Here is a 25,233-nt window from a genome sequence, read left to right on the forward strand (position 1 = left end):
CAGAGGTGTATAATACTTAGGTATTTTAGTTACATTTTCCAAGCATCTATGCTTTATCAGAGTGTTTGTCTTGGGAAAAAAATGTACCTTTCTTTACTAAAAATGTTCACTAAAAATTTTTTACTTAAGTAAAAGTACAAAAAATTATGAAATGTAGTGGAGTAAAAATTATGATAATATGTTTTGGAATGTTTGTTTTCCAAAGAAAAACACTAATAAAATACGAATAATTTAAAATTTACTTTTATGTAGAAAGTAAAAATACTTAAGTACTATACAACTCTGGTTAAGTGTTAAGGATAAAAACAAGTCTAGATATGCTTGCATTGCTTTGTGTTTATGATTATATGTTTATGGATAAGAATAGATGGTTAGAAAACATAACGGCTTACTGTAAAGAATACGATGTTTGTGTCCAGACACAGATAGAAGATGAGTACGATCCGTAAATAAATAGATATATCAATTTAATGTGTGTGCCAATAAACAGTGTTGGGGGTAACACATCACAAGTAACGTGCATTACGTATAATATTACTTTTCTGAAGTAACGCATTACTTTTTAAATGTACATATAAATATTTGAGTTACTTTTTTAAAAAAGTAATGCGAGTTACTTTTCAGTTTAATTAATTCGATGTAAAAAAAAATACTGCATTAAAGTGCATGCACACCTGAGCGGGACCCTTTTTAGTCAGAACGGAAGATGGCAGGCCAGAGCTTGACATTTTTGCGATTGGAAAATTTTTATTTCTGAATGCAGAACTTCTCAGTCATAAAAAATACCTGCAAGGCCTGAAAGAGATCAAGCCTCAGCCAAGTAAGAAAAAATAACGCAAAAGTAACTTAAAAGTAACGTATGCATTACTTTCCATGAAATGTAACTAAGCAACATAATTAGTTACTTTTTTGGGGAGTAACTTAATTTTGTAATGCATGACTTTTAAAAGTAACTCTCCCCAACACTGCCAATAGATGGTAACATCGGATGCATGTGCATGGTCGTGATTACGCGCCTGGATGGAACTTAACTTCCACTGTCTGTTTGTTTAATGGTCTATGGAATTAGATTTGTGTCAAATTAAACGCACGCAACTTTTGCAAAAACAAACAAAAATATACATTGATAAAAGAAAAAAACTATCTGAAAATAAAAACAATCAACTAACTAGCAAAAAAATTAACATAATCTTTAAATATACTGCATTCTTTGTTCATAGTTTTCTAAGTTTCACTTTCACTAAATATAGTTTTGAATGTGCTGCAAATGTTTTCGTTTTCACTTTCCAAGTTTTCGTTTCGCAAATTTGCGTTCTCCATTTTGACACAAACCTCTCGTGAGGGGCGGGCTTGGCAGCGGTTCGCTCTTGTTGGCTTGTGGGATTTTGATTGACAGCTCATTGAACCGGAACCCCGGAACAGAAGGTGGCGGTAGTGCACCAATAAGCTGGATCCCAACCGCTGTTTAAAATAACAAGAAGAAGACGATCGGACGCAGTTTATCAGTGGAGCTGCAAGTAGTCTAAACAAACGGTAATAAGAGTATATTAAAGAACATTATCGATAATACACGGATATTTTACACGTCAGCAGAGGAATAACAATAGTTATTGTAGATGAGTAATCGAGAGCCTCACGGTCCGGAGCACCAACACCATCCTCCTCGGCCGGACAGTCGAGGCAGCCTTACCTGAGGTAGGTTAAGTTTTTGGTGACTATCAGAGTGAATAGAGTGGTCCCACTGCAAGTTTTATTGATGTGCTGGCTGAAGAGGTTTTTGCCGTGCACAGGGTGACCAGCTTCAAAATTTCAGGGTTCTTAGGTTAACCTTGTCTGTAAATTTGCGGTTTTCTAAAGCAACAATTAGTTACAAACAAGTTATTCATTTTAAAGTATTAGTGTTGAATGACTATTGTGCTATATGTAGTAATGTCATTAAATGCTTATTGTTTATTTTACTGCCCTAGACGGCGAAACTCAGGACGAGGCAGCACTTTCTGTCCCACGAGTGATGCAGGGGTTGACAGGCACCTGCTTCTGTCAAGAGAAAAACGCCTTCAAAATAACTGATAATAAGTTTGATCACACATGCATGCATCGAAGGCCAAGCAAATGAATTTAAAGAAAGAATGGAAACAGCAGTGCAACATAATGCTTACTTTTACAGTGTCAGTTAAAATGAACTCAAATGTCTAGACAAAATGTTTCTCCCAATAGTAATGTCTTTTTTATCATTTATAAATGCTGTTTAACATTTGTTAATGATTTTACATGCATCTGAATGGTTTACAGAGTCTTAAAGGGATAGTTTACACAAAAATGAAAATTCTGTTATTATTTACTCAGTCTCGTGTTGTTGTAAACCTATTTAAGTTTCTTTATTCTGCGGAGAAGATATTTTGATAAATGATGGTAAGCACACAGGAGAGTGTACCCATTGACGTCTAAAGTACAAATTAAATCTAAGGAGGAAAATGGAGGACCGTTAATTTTCTATGTCATGTGATGTTTAAACACACCAACAGCAGTTTCTAATCTAATCATCCATATGCCGATATATAACATCTTGCATTGCATTTGTCCTTCATGTTTATCTGCGTTGACTCTCAGATATGTAAAGCACAGGCTGACAGATGTAGTGAGAAGGCATGATATATAAAGATAAATTACCAGCACAACGCTATAAAGTGTTGCCATGAATAACCCTGCAGATGCATATGAATCAGAACACAATAAGAGGGGAAGCCTCCATTGTGAGATGTGTCTCCATTGTGAGATGTGTCTCCATTGTGATTACAGGTGGGAAATAGTTTTAAAGGAAAGGTACATCTGTGAACCAGCTTTTGTATCTTGTAAACCTGAAAATGAATTTTACAATTTAAATGGAGCACAGTCTTTGGATGACATCAAGTGTTTGTTGGTATAACTCCTAGACATTCAATGGTGATATCAAAGGCTTTTGGTCTGACAAAGGACAATAGATCTCTGGCACCACGACCACACCATCATCCTCTGTGAGTCTGTGATATTGTCAACAATTTCCTCTTGAAAAAGTTGCTCCACCATCTGAAAAAGAAACAATGTGTTATAATGCTAACCAAATTTAATTTGATACATTTCTAAGGACACATAATTACATAATGCCAAAGTAACTATATGCAAGTGCATGAATGTCAAGAATAAAAATCCTGATATTTAGTTAATATCATTCCAATCTCATGTAACATAAGCCCTATTTACACATGGCATTGGATGAGTCTTGAGATCACATTTGCTTTAAGGGGAAGGGGACAGCACACTACTTACTATGATAATGAGTAATGACTTTGCAAAATAGTTTGGGGGGAAGGATGTATTATTACAGTGTGTTTTTTGTTGTTGTTGTTTATTAAGAGTTTAATGTCATGCCATCTACCTGGCTAGAATTATGAATAAAAATAAAAGATGAAAAATGAAACATTAATTCTTGATAAATATTCTAAAATGAAATCTGGTCTTACAAAATAGGTGCAGTTCACCTGCCGAATCAAGCACTGTCTCTTCTTCCATTGCAGTTCTTCATAGTACAAGAGACAGCTGACCAAACATCACACCATAGAGGCTCAATTCTAAAAAAAAAAAAAGAGAAGAGAAAAGTATGGTCAAATCGTAGCTTATAAAAAAGCAATGTCTGTCCATAGTAAATCATCATGTGAAGTATTATGGAAACCAAATTAGTGGCATTCCTACATTAAGGGCAGGTAGGCTGAATAATACCAGATGTGGTGCAGATATGCATTTTTAGAGTGCTGCTAATAAGCCTAAATAAGACAATTATGTCGTCATTTACTCACCATCATGTCGTTCCAAACCCTTAAGACTTTGGTTCATCTTCTGAACACAAGTAAAGATCTTTAAAATGTTATTTTTCAAAGAGAGCTTTCTGTCCCACCAGTAACAGCAAACATGAGTACCCCTTTCAAGGCTTCATTTTAACCTTATGTAGCACGGTGCTTTTGTAAACGTGCATTAAAGATTAATTTATTTGAATTAAAATTGATTTAAACTAAACATTCGCTGCAAAATATGTTCTCACGCTTGTTCTTGTAGAAATAGCTAACATGAATTCTATAATCTAATAAAAACATAAACTAAAAAAACCTAAAAATTTACCAAAGCCCCTTTAAATTGGTATTTTATATACAGAGAACAACATGAGATGGTTCAGTGCCTACCTGGAGAAATTACACTCTTTGGTCCTGATAAGTAATATAAAAAGAAAAGCGGAATTAGGCTAAAATCTTACATTTGTTTTTTGTGGACAATAATAAAGATAGAATTGTTTGCCTAACCACAATTAAAGAAAGATCATCATCTTTGCGTTTCACATATCCATTCTAAGCCTAAATGTGCCAAAGTAGACTATGGAACAAATGGGTCTGTTACATAACGATCTTTGCTCTGCTTTGAGAAATGCAATACCATTCATATACAGTTTAACACAACTGTTGCAGCCTTCACACATGAATAAATCTTGCAGTGGGATTATTCTATTTATTGTGATGTTATTACAAACTTACCTCAGGCTGCCTCGATTGTCCGGCCGAGGAGGATGGTGTTGGTGCTCCGGACCGTGAGGCTCTCGATTACTCATCTTGAACTATTGTTATTCCTCTGCTGACGTGTAAAATATCCGTGTATTATCAATAATGTTCTTTAATATACTCTTATTACCGTTTGTTTAGACTACTTGCAGCTCCTCTGATAAACAGCGTCCGATCGTCTTCTTCTTGTTATTTTTAACAGCGGTTGGGATCCAGCTTATTGGTGCACTACCGCCACCTTCTGTTCCGGTTCAATGAGCTGTCAATCAAAATCTCACAAGCCAATAAGAGCGAACCGCTGTTAAGCCCGCCCCTCACGAGAGGTTTGTGTCAAAATGGAGAACGTAAATTTGCGAATCGCAAACAAAAACTTGGAAAGTGAAAACGAAAACATTTGCAGCACATTCAAAACTATGTTTTGTGAAAGTGAAACTTGTAAAACTATAAACAAAGAATGCAGTATATTTAAAGATGATGTTAATTTTTTTGCTAGTTAGTTGATTGTTTTTATTTTCAGATAGTTTTTTTTTTATCAATGTATATTTTTGTTTGTTTTTGCAAAAGTTGCGTTCGTTTAATTTGACACAAATGTAATTCCATAATGGTCTGACTAGTGTCTAAACTGAACTCTGGACAAATACCTCGTCGAAAATAACTAATATTTTGGTTTCCTAAAGACAAGGGGAGCTGGTGATAATGAATGAAGGGAGGTTTGGCAGCCAATCTGTAGTTAACATTTTATACATTAATTTTACAGAGTAAAGTTAACTCAGTGTAGTTTTTGATACGCTTCACAGCTATGACTTGAACTAAGGTAATCTACTTGTTATTTATTTTGCTTGTTATCAGAAATAAACTACTCTAAAACAACTCTATTGTTATTGATTCTTTGAGGAAGTTTATCGGAAGTTATGTTTTTTCCACGAAAGCCGTTTGTTTATGTTGTTACTGCTGAAGCCGTCTATATACAGTTGAGGTTATAAGTTTATATACACCTTGCAGAATTCAGAAATGTCAAAAATAAAAATAAAAATATTTATTTTAATTTAGTCCTGCCTTGAAGATTAATAACATTGCTGTTTTGGATTTGTTTTTGCCTTGAAAACTGATGATTTCATATTTTTTTCTAACTCTGTAACTGAATAAAAACAAAACCATTTCAAAGAAAATGTAAAAAAAAAAGAATGTTTTAAAGAAAGGAGATAGACATAAATACAGACAGTGCTTGACATGCAATGGTCTCAAACCAATATCTAGGTCTCATATTTTTCCATTTTAACGGTAAACTGATGTGATTTCATTATTTGCTCTTACGCACATAAATTCCAAAGTCGTATTGTGTGTGTTTGTGTTTGAGAAAGAGTGAGATAAAATCTGTTTGGATTGCATTCTCAGCTGAGAGGTCAGGTAGCAGTGTTTCGGTGAGATCATCAGGTCATTAGCTCACCACGAGTACTTATTTCACTTGTACTGACGCACAAGTCATTTAACATTCCATACATTTCCTACCCTTCAGCATTTCCCAATGTCTAAAATCCAGTTAAATGTGTGATCCATGAGCATAATAAGATTTCATCCTACGAATTTTCCCTACCCTTACTCAATACCAACTGCCTCTCCAAGTGATAGTATGTAACAAAGTTTATGACTGAATACAACAAACTATTGTTTACTGGCTATCTGAATAAAAAAAGAAGGCACTTTTAAATATGGACCACCTCAACTTTCTTTTTAAATTCAACAGAGGAAGGAAAAAAGGCTCACTGAGTCCTTTTAATGGGGTCTTTAACATAATATATTAAGTTTGTCAATATAAAATTTCAGGTCTATCTAGGTTTCAGAAGCAGGTATTCTTATATAACGTTAAAGGCTCACTTATAGAAACAACACATCAATTCTTCACTTTAAGTTAATGTGGAAAGTAACCTAAGATTGTCAAAGCTCTAAATTCTCTGACACTGAATGCGTAAGAGGTGATTTTTTTACGACATCAGTCTGGTCAGAGTGCGTATGAGACTACGAGACTCTGGAGAACTGAGCACACTTTTTCCTCTCTCCTTTACACATTATAACATTTTAGTCATTTGACATTTTCTTTGCTAATAATACATATGTAAAGAGAAATACATCATGATACATCATTTTCAAAGGTCATTTCTAAATCTACACATAGACCACCCACTGACTTATCATAAGAGACACATGCAGGGCATTCGAGGTATCACAATTGAACCATCCTTAAACTTAAATAATATTTTCCCAACAAATGATACAAGTTATCCAAATAAAGCATACTTAAAAAGGAGGGAATGTTGGACGCCTTATAAGATGTTATATAAGTTCATAGAAGGGTGTAAGAATCAATAGAGGTTGGTATATTTAATAACGCAAAACTTTTTTGAATTAGGCTACATGATCACGAAACTGACAGCCCTCGTGTCTTCTGTCACTTGTAGACAAAACCAGGGTGAGTTTCGGTGTGATTTACCCAGAAATGATTTGCTCACATTCTGTTAAAAAGATTATGGGACATTCAACAAGGAAATACCCGACATAACACAAACACAAGTGTATAGGCTACATAAGAAATCTTTAGTAATGTTCTAAACAAAACTGCATGGCTAAAACAGAGAGTAGTGTAGCTAGATAAAGTAAATAAACTTTTTTAATTGCCACGTGCCACTTTTAGACATTCAGAATAAAGCTGAATGTAAATTAAGATTGCAATTATATGACGATTAATATTTTTTTATTAAGTCACATACTATGTTTGAGCTAGTATTGTAAACAATTCAATAAAAATATATTAAAGATTAATATATATATATATATAATTATTTATGTTTCGAACAATGATATAGCTACTGTAAAATCTTTATTGCTCCAATGTGTTTCTTAAAAACCTTGGATTTCGACAGATGTTTGCATGTAATATCACCTTTGTTTAGACATGTAGATATATCCAGTTTGGTGGATATTTAAAATATGGTGTTTACATAATAATCACAAGCATATGGTGGCAATCAGAATTTTTAATCACAATCGGGCAGTTTGTTTGCGTATGACGGATTACCAAACCAACATGAAGAACATATGGGGTGGTTTCCCAGACAGGGCTTATTCCCAGACTAAAATGCATGTTTATGCTGCATTCATTTAAAAACATATTGTACTGACATATCTTAAAGAGGCCATATAATGACAATCTTACTTTTTCCATGTTTCCATGTTAAAGGTGCAGTGTGTAAATGTTAGCGGCATCTAGTGGTGAGGTTGCAAATTGCAACCAACGGCTCAGTCCACTGCCCACCCCTCGCTTTTGAAACGCATAGAGAAGCTACGGTAGCCTCCACTGGAAAAACATGTAATCGTCGGAAACAACTTAAAAAGTTTGTCCATCAAAGGCTTCTGTAGAAACATGGCGACACAAAATGGCGACTTCCACGTAAGGAGACCCCCTGTGTATGTATATAAAAACGACTCATTCTAAGGTAATAAAAGCATAACGGCTCATTATAAAAAGGTTTTTATACACCCTTGATAATATAGTTTTGTATATTATTTTGCATTTCTGTCAGATCCTTCTATGAAAGACCAATGTCGCACACCTGTGAGTTCCGGTTAGGTGCGTAGGAAAAGAGACAATAGTAGTCCAGCATGTCAGATCCTTCTAAAAATTACACACTGCACCTTTAAGTGTTATAGTTAGGTCCTCAGTGCTTCTATCAGCCTAGAAAATTTGAAAAAGATCAACCCAGTAAATTCGTTTTGGTAAACCATTCTCTGCAAGCATGTGAAAAAATTGGTCATTGAAATTTGGCTCCCCTTGTGATGTCAGAAGGGGATAGTATCGCCCCTTAATCTGCACGAACCAACCACGACACTCCCATTTACTGCAGAGATCAGCTCATTTGCTTTTAAAAGGACACACATAAAACGGCACATTTTTACTCACACTTACAAAGTGGCAATTTTAACATGCTTTAATAAATTTTCTATATGGTATTTTGAGCTAAAACTTTACATATTTACTCTGGGGACACCAAAGATTTATTTTACATCTTAAACAAGTCTTGTGAAATGTCCCCTTTAACATATAGTGTGCCATTGTTTGGTCTCAAGATGCACAACAGTATTGTTTTTTGTCAAATTTGTCCTAGTCCTGGATTAATCTAAACCAGTGGTCTCCAGCATGGTGCCCGCACAAAGTCTGTGAGTTGCCCACCAAAGCGTATTGTATTAATAGTCTCAATTGTAATATGTATTTATTACATATTTTTTATTTTAGCTTGGCTTATTTTATGTATGTTAACATTTTAAACAAATAATAAAACATATCAAGAAGTAAAATAAAATAAAATCAACAAGTAAAACAAAAAAGTTTTGAGTAGACTATATAGCCCTCTGTTTACAAAAGCCCCATGCTCACAAAAAGGTTGGAGATCCCTGATCTAAACCCTTTCACGGAAACCTCCCTTATATGTTATTTGTATATTTATTTACTAATGCTGAAATGTTTGGTTATTGAACAGTAATAATTTGATGATTTTAAAATACTGTTTACGAATTTAGATTTAATTTTTAATTTCAAATTCCCCTTTCTCCTCAAACTTTTAAAAATCATCTTGCATTTTTTAAACTACTTGGTGTCATCTAGCGTCCGTGCTGTGTCACTAATGTTTTGGGTGCAACTTTCAAATTCTACAGTTTTAGGGAGATGGCAGGTCAGTTGTATGGTGCATTGCCGCCACCGAGTGGGGCTTGGTTGCATAAGGATGTAACGTTACAGTTTTAAGGATTGTATGCCTTGTCCCACGTTTCTTGCCATGTGATTGTAAACACATTTAATACACGTGATTAAACTTGTTTATATGCTGACTTTAAATTTAGGAGTCTATATGCAAAAGATCGTACACTGGTCATGTGACGCAAATAAACCTATACATATGTATAATTGTACTTTAGGACCATAAGTTCTGCGCAGACATATCGCTGTATGTCATCAAAGCATCGCGAGAGCAGACTGCTGCGGAAGCTTCGAATAATTCTCGCGGTATTTTAACGTCATAAGCTGAAGATCTGCGCAGGGCCTCGTGAAGCAGAACACACCCATGTAACGTCAGCTCAATTTAATTATTATTCATGAGCTTTCGCCATCAAATCGTCATTGGTCCTGCACAGCGCACGTTTACTCGAGTAACTTTTGTTATCAACTTAGAATTGTGCTTAAAGAAAAGAGGTTCGGAGATTAAATAATTGCTAAAACACACATTTATACTGTTCCATTTGTCTCTTAAATGTTTGTGAAAAGATGCTAAACCCGTCTGCAAACGGCGAGTCGTCTCTTGTTGTGGGGAATTACGTTGAGGAGTACCTGGATCTCGTAGAGTCTTTGCCGCTGGACCTACAGAGATGTGTGTCGCACATGAGAGAAATAGACGCCAAATATCAAGGTGAGAGCTTACCGACAGCTTTACATGTAGTCTGTGAACAAACACTGCGTGTTTTGAGTAGTGAGTTCTGGATATAGCGGACTAGCAAGCTAGGTAGCTAGCGGCTAGCTTATTAGCACGTGAAACTTGCTGTTTTACCAGAACGATTCAGCGTTTAAAGCAAAAAGTAACGTTAGCTTTCAATATTTTTTTTCGATGACATATTTGTATTTATTGTTGGTTGCGATGTAGTGCGATTGACGATCGGAACTCGGATATCTTGTGTGTGTCGCTAAACTTAATTGTAAAATAAGCAAACCTGTTCATCTTGTGCTTATAAATTGTATATTGTTATGTAACACTATCAAACAAAGTCATTATAGGGTCAGTGATTGTGCCTAAACGTGAACTACATTATTGTGACAAAGCCGTTGTTGTCATGGTTACCGATTTTGTTAGTGCAAGTTAAGATGTTTAGAGATTTCTGATGTCCAAAAAATCTGTATTAATATTGCATAGCTTCATTAATTGTTGTTTATTTTCCATTACAGAAATTCTCAAGGAACTGGATGAGAATTATGAAAAACACATACAAGAGTCAGATCCTGTACAGAAGAAGCGTCTTCTCCATTGGATCCAGCGCTCTTTGATCCGCACAGAAGAACTTGGAGATGAGAAGATCCAGATCGCAGGCCAAATGGTAGATCTGGTGGAGAACCGCTGTCGGCAGCTGGAGTGGCAAGGCGAACTTTTCCACGCTTGCCAAGACTCGCCGGAAAGCACTGTATCTGTGGGCAGTGCCCCCTGTGCCGTAACAACAGTACCTATGACGCCACTGTCTACATCACTGCTGTCAGTGAGTAAACCATGTGTGGAAAAAAGAAGAGATGAAATTCAGAGCACGGTTGACAAATCCGGTGGAAAGCGATCACGAAGGCAAAAAAATGGTTCGGACAACCGAGAAAACTCAAATTATGGCGTGGATCACAATGAGGAGCTTGGTTCATGCACGCCAAAAGAGAAAAAGGCTAAGACGTCATCCACGTCGTCAAAGAAGAAAAAGAGGTCAAAAAGCAAGCAAGATAGAGAGCCATCACCAACAGACCTGCCCATTGACCCAAATGAACCCACTTATTGTCTTTGTGAGCAGGTGTCTTACGGGGAGATGATAGGTTGTGATAATGATGAATGCACAATTGAATGGTTTCACTTTTCATGTGTTGGCCTGCACCATAAGCCCAAAGGAAAGTGGTACTGCCCAAAGTGCAGAGGCGACAATGAGAAAACAATGGACAAAGCTTTAGAGAGGTCAAAGAAAGAACGGGCGTACAACAGGTAGTGTCCAGTTTACCTGGTTGCCTTGTATAATTCCATATAGGGTCCAAGTACCCTGTGTTTTTTATTGAGAGTAACCTGTATGATGTTCTTATAGACCAAGTTTGGTAACTGGTTTGTATATCTCTTAGGGATATATGTTGTGCTAAAGTCGGGTTACTTTTCAGCTAGCAAGTATCTGAAATATAATTTCAAAAGCCAGTATATTGCATTTTTATTATTGTTCCCACTTTTGTATCTGTGCTTGGCATCACTGTATGTGTGTTAACGTAAAACAAGACCTGCTTAATGCCGTGTTTTCTCCAACAAATGATGTAATGTAAATGAGTATGCGTTTATCACTGGTACATGGACAGTAGCTTGCCTCTTGCTTGTGCCCTAGTTTTCAGTTCGAATAAAATAGCTGTGCATTGTCAATACAAGGAAAGTATTACTCATGATGGTTGTTTGACCTTTTATTTAGTATTTACAAGTGCTGAAAAATGAGATTGCCATCCAGTGCAAAATCTGTACACAAAATTTAGATGTTCTGTATATACAATAGATTAAATGCTAGGACACACTCAAACATTCATGCATGTAACAGGGCATACATCTGAAAAGATAAAGATTTGGAAAAGACCTGACGACATTTGTTTGGACTCTGTAATGCAAGCCATGATAAAATGTATGGTAATTAAGTTACTTGTATTTCACTAGAATTGTGGAGAATATTTTTATACTTGAAGCAGTTCCAGAAAATGTTCAGTTTTATGACTAGTAAATGTTTTTTACACTGATGCATGTCGCCATTTTCTTTCAACATATTACATACAAACCACATGTATGTGTACCAACATAATTAATTTTGTGTGCGGTTGAGCTGGCTCTCTTGACAAAAGTCAAAAAACAAAACTGATTCTAAATCTGAAATTACAGAAAGATTTCCTGGTTTTAAGTGAAACAAGAATGAAGCACTGAATACATTTTCACCAGAATAACTATTAAATCTATAAATGAGTCCTGATTAGAGTGCCTTAATTGAGTTATTAATATTTCAAAAAAGGACAACTGTCAAATGTTCATGCCAGATGCACAATGAGTCAAGCGTTTAGGAACGTCAACATCAGGAGGAATAGTCGTAATGAAAGTTGAAAACACTCCAGGCAAAGAAGTAGGAGAGACAATAAAACAAAAACCACAATCTTACATGAGTAAAGTGCATAAAAACTTAAAAATGGATGGATTTGAAAAAACTATCCCCCAACAGAGCCAAAACGAAAGCAAACGTTTCAGTAAGGAAATGTTTATGAATGTGGTCAACTGTCTCGCCAGCTCTGTTCTACAATTGCAGACACCCGCTTCTCATATTCTCGTTTATTTTCTTGATATAGTTGTGCTGCCTGGCTGTTTGCTGGACTGTTGGGATTTGGCTCATCTAGAAGGGACTGAAAGGAAAGACAAAAAGAAGTCCTCAATAAAAAACTGAAACATCACTACATATTTTACCAAAAAAGTGATTTTATTTAAATTAGATCACTTTTACAGGGGATAAACTCTTTTACTGTTTGTACACAATGATGACGTGGCAGCGTATGCGCGCGCATTTTGGCAACAGAAGTATGGCAAGAATCAGTCCATCAACATACAAATATTTTGTTTTTACAAAGTAATATGCTTAAATTTATGGACTTAATTGATTTTTACATTATATCCTAATTGAACAAAGCAAATCGGGTTCTTTTACCAGCGAATATTCAAAAATTATTCACAGAAAGGGATAGTTGTTACAATCTGAGAGGTTATGCCCATTTTAAAGTACCTGCTTTTAGACCAACAAGGAAAAGTATGTGTGTGTCTGTGTGTGGTGCCAGACTCTGGAATACCCTGAATGCCCAACTTAAGCAATGCCCATCCATTCATCAATTCAAAGCAAAGTATAAACAAATAATACTGTCTAAGTATAGGACAGAAGAATGGCCGTAGGGTGGAAGTGGAATACGTTATAGAGCTATTTATTTATGTTGTATTTTGAGACTGGTAAACTAAAAAAGAGAATGTACATTAATAAAGATAATATAATTAATCTATTATAGTTCAGAATAATTGTGGTTAAAAAGACCTTGAATATTTAACAATAAGGAACAAAAGATTAAATTAAAAGATTGGTGACTATTTGTTACAGGCAATGTTTTTTCTTCTCTATCTTTCTTGTACTTATTGAAGAGTTTTTTTCTTCTTTTCTTTCATGTCTTAATAGAAGGGTTGTGAGCAAATATTGTTGATTGTACAGTCACTGGAACAGGATAGCATAAACATGTGACGACTGTTTTATTGGTTAATAAATGCAATTGCGGCTTAATGGTATAAAAGGGGGTAGGTGTTTATAAGCTTAAGCTTCTACCTACCCCTTTTGAGCATCATTTCTATTTTTTTTCTCTCCCTTTTTTTGTCTTTTTTTCCTTACTTGTATTGTAATGAAATTTGTTATTATGTTGATTTTATGTAATTAGATGCTCAAATAAACTAAATGATGATGATGATCAGCAGTGAAGCAACACAGACAGAGAAAGTTATTTTAAAAGTTGACTTTATCAACTTTAACACAGCTACCAGATCCGTGTACTATAGTGGAGTGGATAGAAGACGTTAGCAGATGGCCAAATATAAAGTGGGCAGATACATATATACGTATATTAGTTTATTATATTAGTGCAACCAAATGCAACAACCAGACATTTTGATGCTGGGAAACCATTTTGATAAACTTTCCGAGTTGCCAACACGTTCGAACCACTGGGGAATAACACCACTTCCGTTGCCAAAATGAGTCTATAAGACGGTTTCAGCAGTAACAACATAAACAAGCGGCTGTCGTGGTCCGCACGTAACATCCGGTAAACTCCGCTAAGAATAAATAACAACAACGTTCTTTAAACGTAGTTTATTTATATAACAATAACAACATAAACAAGCGGCTGTTGTGGTCCGCACGTAACTTCCGGTAAACTCCGCTAAGAATAAATAACAACAACGTTCTTTAAACGTAGTTTATTTATATAACAATCAAAAAAACAACACATAGATTACCTAGAAAACCAAAACATTTGATATTTTCGACGAGGAATTTGTTCAAGAGATCAGATTACCAACTAGTCAGACCATAAAAAAAAGAAAAGAAATCGGAAGTCAAGTCCGGATCCAGACGTGTATCACGTCAGCGCACGTGAGTCCAATGAAACCGTCTATATGGTATATCATAGTTCGAATTCAAATATGAAGTACATTTTCTAAATAAATGAGGAAAATAAGAGTTCACTAACATACCTGGATTGATGTTAAAATAGAAGAAACATCGTAAGTTGGACTCCACCGATTCTGAAGAATGTCTAGGCAGATACTTCCATCAGCATACACTAAAAGAATGACAGCAAGACAAAAGAAATTTCTCCACCGAAACAGTAATTCTCTATGGTATCAACTTTAACAAAAGTTTAATAGTTGCACGTTGTCTTGCAACCTAGGCTGTATTATTAGCCACGTAGTAACTGCTAAGCTTCTAATTTGAGACACAAACAGGAAATGTCATTACCATTTGGATGAAACATCTTTGAGACAAACCGCACAGTTGGAGGCTTGTTTGGATATTCCTCTGTGAACTCAACAGTGAGTTTGAATGTACCTTGTGTGGAGAGCACAAATAACACAGATTATTGTCACTGCATAATCTAAATACTTTGTTTAAATGCGTGTTTGAACATTTGTCTAGATCAGCAAAGCATGAAATGTACCATCCTCAAACGGTGTTCCCTCTGGGCTGCACATAAAAACAAACAAAACATCATTTAGGCAAAGGCAGAAGTTGCAATCTGACATTTAGATGACCCACCGTGTTTGGAATATACAGTCGAAGCCCCAAGTATAGCATGTTGACCATGATATCAAATAACAAGCACGGCACAGGCTATCGTTTAAAGTTTAGGCTGAGGCCATGTTGACTACTACTATGCTCTCTATGACTGAGGCGTGTAAACAAGCTTTCAGGTAAAATTGCAGTTAGTAAAATAATAATAATAAAAACACAGGCTGCATAGAGCTTTAAAAATGTTCATTCCATTGGCGACAGACCTCAAATCATTGTAGGCGAGTGCTTTAAAGTTAAATCAAGATTTCCACATTTCTGCCCAATGAATTTCCATTGTTTTCCATAATATTACCATGACTGGAACTGATTGAATTCAATTACACCTATTAGCGAACTAATGTATCCAACAAGACCATAAAAAGACAGGTGCCATTATTGTGGCTTTGTGTTGCTACAGGAACACGACTCTAAAAAAGTTTCATAACTTTTGCATGACTTTTATAAAAAAAAAAATTTAATCAAGTCTGGAATTTTTTTTATTTTTCAAGTTTTTTTACTGACCACAGGACCCTGACTTGCACATTTTCAGTTTCATCTTACCCAAATATGACTGCATTCCAAACCATTATGTTGTTCTCAGATGGAGCTCCACTAACACCAGCTGGGGGATCCTCCTGGAGCCTGTGGGACCAGCACAGGACACTTATCATAAGCAATGTTAGTTAAAAATCTTTAAATCTGTCAAAAATCTGAACGGATTCTGAATTAGCCAAATTTTATATGATTACAAGTGGGTTGTTGTCTAATTAAAAAAAAACATTAAAATAATTAAAACATCTATATTTCTTAAGTTTTGAGCACTCAAAAATTCCCATTATAGTCGAAACAAATCGCGTTGACGACGTAAAGTTCGAACTTCTCTAACCGGCTTTAAATAACCTAGCCAGCTAACTTAGCCGATAAGCCAAGACATATTTAGAGCTTTTATAAACCTCAACATTGGTAACAGACAAAATGTCATACCAAAATAACTTAATTGTTTACAGTAAAAATGTCAAATGCAAATAATGCCTCGAAACTGCTTATGTAATCTTTAATATTTATTTGCCGGATAGAGTGCTATTTGCTAACTAGCTAGCCAGCTATTTCAACAAAACAAACACATCCATGATACTCACCGCTTGAAATCCCGCATAAGTCGTCTTCTAGCAGGAGTAGACATCTCTAAACTACACTAAAGAAAACGTATTCGCGATTAATTTTAGTGCGGTAAAATATTTCAAATATGGAAACGGTAAACGTCAGTAGTCTTTATTAATATCCAGTTTCTCTACGTTCGTTCCCTTCTAAAGTACAAGACGTTTCTTTAACAAACAGGTTTATGCCACTGTCATACACAGAGGGGTTTATTCGCTGACGCGCAAACAACATACAACAGGACGATACAAATATTTGTGTGATGATAAATTCAAACGAGTTATAATATTTGTGGGTTAGTAATTACAGTGTGCCTTTGGTGGTGTCTCTGAATATTCGACTCTGAGTAAATTAACCCGCTGACTCCCCCCATTTTTGAAAAAGCATTGGTATGGTCTCAGTCGGAAGAACAGCCTCAGTGACGTTTTTGCATAATAAGGTCAATTTCCGCCTGGTGGTCAAGGGCGGGAAGTGCAGTCAGATGCAGTAGGTAGATGATGGGCTGAATGTGACGTGAAAGGCCGTTGCACAACAGGTAAACGATGTTTGTTTGGTTGTTGTTGTACTATTTTTCGACATCTTATATTAGATACGAATCAAGAGGGAAATCTGGTATTAGCCTCTTACGTAAGAGTCCATTTTAAAGTTCAAACGAATCATTCTGGTGGTTTTAAGTTGGGAAACATACAAATGTTAATTCAGTTCATTCAACCATTTTATTTTACAACTTTAGTGACTACAAAAGAGAGGATGCTAAACATAGGCACCAATAATACAAAAACTCAACAAAAATAATGCATCAAAGTAACATCCTCTGGGACTGTAGAACAACAGAAACACATAATACTAAACATTTCAATTTGGCCCCAATTAGAGAATAATTATTGAATATTTTTAAACATAGATGATAGAAAAACAAAGGAAATGTAATAATACAGCGTCCCTTTCAATGGACATGGACAAAGCAATGCAGCACATTCTGTATGGCTATAAAGGCATACGACTCTGGACCGGACATTCTAACACCCATGAAAGAGGTGCATGGTGTTGATGGTAATGTGGTCATAGTGCTTCGCTGCACTAACTGACTTAAGGTGCTCAATCCGACTGCTGGCATCCTCAATGTTCTCGGCTGTATCTCCAAAGCCATTATGATGCCCAAAATGAAGCCCGTTGTCAGAGAAATCAAGATGTGAGTAGATGCCCCTTTCCCCAATATGATCACCACCCTCATCCTCTGATGGGATGGTTGAATTTCCATTCACATTTTCATGCATCAGGTGCTGTTCATGAAGGCAATGTCCATTTAAAGGGAGTTTTGCTGTCAAAGAAAACAGATCCGTTAAAATGCCATTAAGAAAACAAAACACTTATTAAATTGCAATGGGCTGCTTTTGTTTTGCACAACAATTTCCAACCGGTTTTGTTTTTGTTTAAATTTCTTTAATCTGAGCGGCAGGTTTCTGGGTCAGCATCTTTTGTTGATTCTAAACCTTTTTACCCCTAACCTTAACCTACTCCTTGATGTACAAATGGCATACTTAAACCCAGCCAAAAGCATAACCCTAATTTTTTCTTCATAAATACTTGACCCGAAAACAAGTGGAACTTGGAAACTCAATTTACTAAAGAATGTAGTTATAATTTATACAATTGCTGTTCTAGTTTGGTTTACGCGACCCAATTACATCTGAACTTTTGAACCTGAGATTAAAGTCCTGGTTGCTTACCTTGACAAACAGAGCACTGGTACACTGATCTGTATTTGCCAAAAAATGAAAATTTACCCTCAAGTTGTTCCAAACTCTTGTATGTAAAATTACTTTGTCTTTGTAAACCTGAACTAAATGACAAATATATACTATGATTTCTATTTTTGCTAGTACACTCTTTCTTACAAATAAGTACACATTCAAGAGTCACTGTAGATTGTTAAATGACAGAACATTTAATGAGCACAGAGGTTACATTGTGTCAAGCATCCTCCTACTCTATATGAACAAATCCCTTATATTAGCACTTACATCAGATGTTGCTTATAATTCAGAATGCTTTTTAGAGTAGGCAATCATGCATTATTCAATGTGCAGAGCAAAAACCCCCCTCATTCACGTTTAATTAATCAGAACTTATGTAATTAATAAGCAGTGCCTTTGTATAAATCATTAATACAGTGTTTGTAATCAAATTAACCAATTTATGTCTACACTGCTGAAACATTAGCTGGAAAAGCTAAAACCCCCTTCCCAGCTAATATATAATAATCTAACAAGAATAAATCTAACAAAATCATCTTAAACAGATTTTGCAATTCCGCCTATGGAAAAAAAATATAACCCAACATCGAAAACTTCAAAGGTTTTAAAAATAAGACTGAAGAGCACCTGGTACCTATTTACAAGAACAAACATGTATAAAGCTGCACAGAAAAGTCCATGGATGTATTATACATTCATGTTTAGATATATATTTTGGCATAAAAAGAGAAAAGTTCAAAAGACAAGAGAGAATTGGAAAATAAAATGCAATTTTTTTCTATAGGGTAAACACAAACAAACAATGTGCATCCACCTGCAATCTATTTTTTTTTTTTTGCTACTATGCAGAAAACGGTCCTAAAAGAAAAAATACTTTTAAGTACTGATGTCATAACATAAAACTGTCTTGTTACATAACACAATTACATTGTGTAATAATGCTCATAACTTTTAAAAAGAACAAATAACATACAAATCATTCCGTTTTCCTTGAAACAAACTAGAATAAAACTGAAAACATTGCATTTAGGAAGTTATTGTGCAAAACAACTCAACTAATATGCTAAGATCTTCTCTAGATCCTCTCTATCTATATTTAAAACAAAATGCACACCACCTAAATTCAAAATAGCAGAATGGTGTGACATAACTTTTATAATCAACCTTTTTTTTTTTACATATGATATGCTTAAATTGGATTATATTGCCTCCCAGATACACATCACCAAAAGAGCATAAAAATAAAGCAAAGGCCACCGTTCTACAAATAGGCGTAGGAATTAGTGCAACGGCATGGTATTTGCATGGAGGCCACGGTGAAGATCTCCAGCTCTTTGTGGGCTGGAGAGGATGAGCTCTCCATTCTGGACACCTGGTCCTGCTCTGAACTGTTGAAGCCATTGGACCCCAAAGGAAAGGATCCATTTAATGATCCATTCCCACCTGTGGTATTTGGCGCTGACCCAAACTCTATGTCCTCCATGTGGTCTTCTCCACTGGATCCATTAACTCCATTCACTGCCTGATAACGTATATCTGCAATGACGAGAACAAGTTAATAATAGGGCTGTCACAGTTATGAAATTTGGCTGACAGTTAATTTTGTCTAATAAATTGTGATGATAAATTGTCTGTTTTATTGCTTTCACATTTAATTTGTTCATTAAATAATTTTCACACGTTGTTGTGATTTGTCCCTGTCAAATAAACATTAAATAAAATAAAAATAAAAAAATAATTCTTTATAAGATATAAACACAATAAAGTGGCTGTAATAAATCAATTCTTTACAGATCATTAAGAATAGCATCCTTCACTTGAAATGTATGTTTTACCTGGCAGTTCATAATGCTTATCAAAGTTTGGCAGCATTTCTTTAAATGCTGTTTTTCCACTGTATTGAATGGCTCTGAAATGGACACTGTCAGACTAAGGAACGCCATCATATACGGTTTCATTAATACAGGCGCTGTAGCTCCCCCTTGTGTTTTTTAGAGAGAAATGCAATCATTGTGGTGATATGAAATCATCGGATAAGGTCAAACCATCGCGATTAAATATTGCCTTGAGCTGCACAAGCCAAAAGATACGAACAATTATTAACAGCAGTAGCAGACCTAAACTTTGTTAAAAATAGCACTGCAAAACTTTTACATTTTAATTTTAAAAAATGTCTTGTCAGTTTTTTCCATTACTATAGCACTGAAGATCAATCGAGCATGACATCAAAGTACCGCGAGCACATTTTAAAGCATACAAAGCGGATTAATCTCACGTTATTTGCAATATGTTATGATTACAGTCATTTTCTTTAACTGTTTTGACCATCATAACACCACCATGTAGGTTTCAACCATTCTTGGGTCTTTTTTTGGAAATAATGACTCTTTAATAATGAGTGGCCTGCGTTTCATCAGGTTTCAAATCGCATGTAAGGTCTCAATGTAATATTTTCCTAGTGGAAAAAAACATCAAGGATTATGCAAGTAATTTAGTAGTCATGATGACTTACCATCTGTTCTGGCCTTTTTAATTTGATTAGACTCCATGCAATCAAGGGACCTCTTTCGACTGGGTACCGCATTAAGGATGCCCCTCTCCTGGATTAGCTTGCGGTCCCCATACCCCACAGAGCCATTGGTTGAGAGCCCATTAAGCTGATTAAGTTGCTGGTTCTGGGCATTGAACAGCAGTTGAGAACACTCTTGAAAGCCTTGGGCATGGGCTAGGTCAGCTGCAGTCAGTCCACTAGCGTTCCTCATGCTGTGCAGTGATAAAATTACTGTGTTACCAATGCTGGTCTAATGAAAATTTTTACCAAGCACACACAAACACATACACAAACACGCTCGCACATACACACACATTCATACAGACCCTTGCTGCTTTTTATACCTTGACTAAACTTCCTAAATTTTGACATCCATGTTCTTGAAGGGAGGAAAAAGATATATAAACAAACTGTGGTCAAATCAAAATGTTTCAACTGCAATAAAAAATGACAGCACAAGCACGCACACAAGTAGACAAAAACAAGATTTATGAATAAATGAGAAAAAAGTTTGTAATTACAAAGACAATATGTTGCACAAGTGGAAGGTTTTTGAATTTTCCAAGACGTAGGATGTAGGATTTTGGGAAAGGGTTTGGCACTGTAAAAATCATTCCAGGAATTCTCCTCAAGGCAAAAGGTGAACTAGACATATGATATAATAAAGAATAAAAGTAAGTAAAAAAAAGAAACTATGCTATTAGCCTAAAGCAGAAACTATCATAGGATAGTAAGGACGAAAATAAATGCCAATTGCAATTGAATAAACACCACATACGCATAGAAAATAGTGACAATGAGATGCCAGTAACTGAATAGATCGAAGAATGAATAAAAAAAAGTACAAAAGGTCTTCTTGAAGGTCTTCGTGTGTTTTCAAGTTCTTTGCAGTTCAGTTATTGAATGAAAGAAGGTAAAGAAAGGAAAACGTGGCAATCCATCTTCTGATCATTAAAATAAAAAGAATTAGAAAGCTATTTGTTTTCTGGTAGGTGAATCTCCATTTTAATTGCTAAAAGAAGGGAACTTTGAAGAAACAAGAAAGAAGGGATGACCAGGAAATGCTGGAATTCTTCAGTGTATAGAGATAGGAACAGTAAAGAGAGTAACGCTATCTTTCATTTATCTCCACTTAAGATCAGTAGGATAGTGTAGTTATTATAAACCACATCAGGGCAGCATGGGATTCCTGTAAAATATTTAACATAAAAACATGAAAGGATTGAGAGTGTGCGTTTAGCATCAACAAGATGTGTCATTTTCTATTGCAGTTGAAAACCAAAAGGAATACAAGAATGAACAAACCCGAAGCAATAAGTTTTACACTTACCCCTGGAACTCCTACTAACATTCCCATCATGAATGCAGTAAGAATGCAGAAATGTCACCCTTGATAGTGCAATATCGCATATGCCAACACTTTCAAGTATTTTACTTTTTGTGTTTATTTTTAGAAAAGTTATTTTCATGTAGTGTTTCTTCTATTGAGCAAATCGGTTTATTTGTAGGGTGTATTGTTGGGGTAACTGCCAGCTTCATACTGAAAAATGAACAATGTATTTCAGATCCTACTTGACACCCTATCGTCCCTAGGGATCACAGGTACTCTCCTCCAATGGTTTAAATCTTATTTCTCCAAAAGATCCTTCAGGGTGCCGTGCAGGGGAGTGGAGATGGTCACTGGGGTCCCTCAGGGATCAGTGCTTGGTCCACTCCTTTTCTTCATCTACAACACATCCTTATGGACCTATCATACATGCACATGGCTTCTCCTACCCACTGATATGCTAATGACACCCAGATCTTCTACTCATTTCATTCAGACGATCCCACTATAGCAGCACATATTACAGCCTGCTTAGCAGATATCTCGTCTTGTATGAAGAAACACCACCTCCAGCTGAACCTAGCGAAGAGGGAGCTGCTTGCATTTCCGGCACAACCAAAGATAAAACATGCCCTATCTATTCAACTGGCCAACACAACTATTACACCTTTTAAAACGGCTAGAAACTTTGGCGTAATCTTTGATGAGCAACTGTCCTTCACTGATTACATTGCAAAGACAGCGCAATCATGTCAATTTGCATTATACAATATCAGGAAGATACGCCCTTCCTTATGGAGAATGCTGCACAAATCCTGATCCTGGTAATCTCTATGCTGAACCAATTCAATGCTCTCCTTGCTGGCCTTCCTACAAAGAGTATCAAACCACTCCAACTGGTTCAGAACGCAGCAGCCGACTCATCTTTCAAGTAACACCGCTTTTCATCTCTCTCCACTGGCTACCGATTAAAGCACGTTCACCAATCCAGAACGCTATGATCAGCAAAGAAGCAGCGTCTTGTCTTACCTTCACAAAAGGGCGCTAAATTACGGCCCCATTTTCCTTCACTACTTCCTTCTGGTGGAATGATCTTCCTATAGGAGTCCGATCAGCCGCATGTCTCGCTACATTCAAAAAAACAACTAAAAACTCATATTTTCCAAAAATACTTGACAAATCGCTACTGAATGCTGCAGACACACCTCATCTATCTTCTATCTTAAAAAAAACTGTAAAAAAAACCTCTTTCTCTCTCAACAGGTATTGTGAAAACTTGTGACTTCTTGTATTATTGCCTACCTACGACAAATTGCTTGATTGTATCCTTATCTTTGTAAGTGGCCATGGATAAAAGCGTCTGCTAAATCCCTAAATGTAAATGTATTTATCCAAACACTATTGTCTTACTAATGCATTACATTTTCTAGTCGTAACTATAGCAATTTAATTCTACTGCGGATTGTTTCAACACATACAAACTTGGCATTACACTCTAAAAAATGCTGGGTTAAAAATGACCGAATGCATGGGTAGTAAAAACCCAGCAGTTGGGTTAAAAACCACCCAGCATTTTTTTTAAAGTGTAAGAAACACTAAATTGAATGAAGACATATCAAAGCAACACCAATAAAAAAGAGAACCATGGTAAATAACTGACAGAATGTATACTACTGGAAGAGAACAGTTCTGCACTTGTTAGGTTGTGGCTAAATGACCTCTATAGTACTGTAATGTGAATAATTTCTAAACAAGAAACAAGCAATTCATTGAGTGAAGACATGACTCCAAATGTCAGGAGCCTGACATTTTGGTTGGATAGAGGACAGAACACGCTGGCAGCTTCCCAAGGCCTACACCTCATTTTCATATGCCTGAATGTGTGCTGTGGTAAAAATATGAATAATGTTAAAAAGTGAACGTAAATTTGACTGGAGAAATTATATTTTATAATAATGTGGTAATTAAACAGATCACAAAAAAGGTTTTATTATTGCAATACCACTCAGTGACATTAAGGGGTATGCTTGTTGCTTTAAAAGAGTTTGTTCATTCCTGGATTCATAAAAACACATTTATATACACACACACATACACATACATACATACATACATACATATAGAATCTTTATTCTTTCTTACTAGATCAGTCCATACACACATTCATTTCAACATATAAACATCTCCAAATCAAACATCTAAAAATAAAATACAATTTCCAGTTGAAAAATCAAAATTAAACATGATCCACTTGAACAGACCCTCCCCATTTACTCCTAACCAAATCTGAAGAAATACATGAATGCTTCCAAGAGATTTAGCATATGAAACATGCATATCGAGAAGGTACAGTTTGTGGTCACCATGGCAGGTCTCAATTTGAAATTAACCTCTTAGGTGCAAGAAAATCCAAAATATTTACAGAAACAAACAATGTGGACGATCTGTTCAGTACATCAGTTGACATAATCCATTGATTTATGTTAGGTCTGCACGATATATTGCATGTGATTATCATGCACATCTCGTCAGTAAAGCAGAGCATTCATTATCGCATAACGCCGTTTCATCTGAAAACCGGATGGCGATTTACTACTCATCAAGAAACACACTTTACTGACGAGATGCGTATGAAAATCGCATGCGATTTATCGTGCAGCCCTACTTTACATCTAATGCTAAATCTTTATTGTGAACTGAAACCTCTGGAGGGGAAGTTTGTTTTAAAGCATTTGCTGCTTTTGTAGGTTTGACATATTCTAATATTTTTTTGCATATAACATCTGGTGTTCATTTTGTTTTGTAAGAGTAACCTAAATTATAGGTTAGCTTGGTTCCTGGGTTTACAGTACTGGAACAAGATGACAATAAAATCTAAATATAACTAACAACATATTCAAAACATTAAATAAAAAATATGGTCATCCATTTAAATAGATATAATAATAAATAATAAAATATTTCAATGATCATTTGAAAATTTCAACTGAGCCTTCAATTCTAATGTTTCCTCATATTGTCCACAATGTTATATTACTGTAGATCAGATTTCTGACACCTTTAATTAGAGATCATTTCAGTTTATTAATTCCTTATTAATTACTTTGACACTCCTACGCTACTTCATGTTTTATAAATGTATAAAGTAATAAAAACAGTATTATATCTAGTTTTTAAAAATTAATTTAAAAGTTTAGCAGATACTAT

At 35.6% G+C, this 25,233-nt stretch overlaps 3 protein-coding genes and 1 long non-coding RNA gene across 4 annotated transcripts in view; 1 reads left to right on the forward strand and 3 right to left on the reverse strand.

Moving 5' to 3' along the window:
- Positions 1-3,019: 3,019 nt before the first annotated feature.
- Positions 3,020-5,005, reverse strand: LOC129430023 (uncharacterized). Its single transcript, XR_012358175.1, has 3 exons — positions 4,560-5,005; positions 3,501-3,608; positions 3,020-3,066 (listed from the first exon to the last, which is right to left on the reverse strand). It is a non-coding gene; the product is annotated as an uncharacterized lncRNA (long non-coding RNA).
- A 4,711-nt stretch (positions 5,006-9,716) lies between these two features.
- ing1 (inhibitor of growth family, member 1) lies at positions 9,717-12,129 on the forward strand. Its single transcript, XM_055215192.2, has 2 exons — positions 9,717-10,036; positions 10,567-12,129. The coding sequence occupies exons 1-2, from the start codon at positions 9,895-9,897 to the stop codon at positions 11,352-11,354; spliced, it is 930 nt and encodes a 309-aa protein (XP_055071167.1). The 5' UTR covers positions 9,717-9,894; the 3' UTR covers positions 11,355-12,129.
- Positions 11,793-16,673, reverse strand: ube2al (ubiquitin conjugating enzyme E2 A, like). The gene is made up of 6 exons (XM_055215200.2): positions 16,373-16,673; positions 15,795-15,875; positions 15,121-15,146; positions 14,922-15,011; positions 14,657-14,745; positions 11,793-12,777 (listed from the first exon to the last, which is right to left on the reverse strand). The coding sequence occupies exons 1-6, from the start codon at positions 16,414-16,416 to the stop codon at positions 12,649-12,651; spliced, it is 459 nt and encodes a 152-aa protein (XP_055071175.1). The 5' UTR covers positions 16,417-16,673; the 3' UTR covers positions 11,793-12,648.
- A 386-nt stretch (positions 16,674-17,059) lies between these two features.
- ankrd10b (ankyrin repeat domain 10b) overlaps positions 17,060-25,233 on the reverse strand; it is a 32,240-nt gene continuing 24,066 nt past the window's right edge. Inside the window, exons 4-6 of the mRNA XM_055215191.2 lie at positions 20,661-20,911; positions 19,592-19,684; positions 17,060-17,712 (exon numbers count right to left, since the gene is read on the reverse strand). Of these exons, the coding sequence (XP_055071166.1) occupies positions 17,411-17,712; positions 19,592-19,684; positions 20,661-20,911 (646 nt within the window). The 3' untranslated portion in view covers positions 17,060-17,410. The remainder of the gene's footprint in view (positions 17,713-19,591; positions 19,685-20,660; positions 20,912-25,233) is intronic.

The sequence above is a fragment of the Misgurnus anguillicaudatus genome, chromosome 17 (genome assembly GCF_027580225.2).
Source record: "Misgurnus anguillicaudatus chromosome 17, ASM2758022v2, whole genome shotgun sequence".
In the NCBI taxonomy this organism is placed as follows: Eukaryota; Metazoa; Chordata; class Actinopteri; order Cypriniformes; family Cobitidae; genus Misgurnus; species Misgurnus anguillicaudatus.

Bases quoted from the DNA above. Each gene is read 5' to 3' on its own strand.
- ing1 (XM_055215192.2), top strand. From the start codon at position 9,895: ATGCTAAACCCGTCTGCAAACGGCGAGTCGTCTCTTGTTGTGGGGAAT. The intron at 10,037-10,566 runs GTGAGAGCTTAC...TTTCCATTACAG, and splicing joins AATAGACGCCAAATATCAAG to AAATTCTCAAGGAACTGGAT.
- ube2al (XM_055215200.2), bottom strand. From the start codon at position 16,416: ATGTCTACTCCTGCTAGAAGACGACTTATGCGGGATTTCAAGCG. The intron at 15,876-16,372 runs GTGAGTATCATG...CTGGTCCCACAG, and splicing joins CTTATGCGGGATTTCAAGCG to GCTCCAGGAGGATCCCCCAG. The intron at 12,778-14,656 runs GTATGTTAGTGA...CTTTCCTTTCAG, and splicing joins CTATTTTAACATCAATCCAG to TCCCTTCTAGATGAGCCAAA.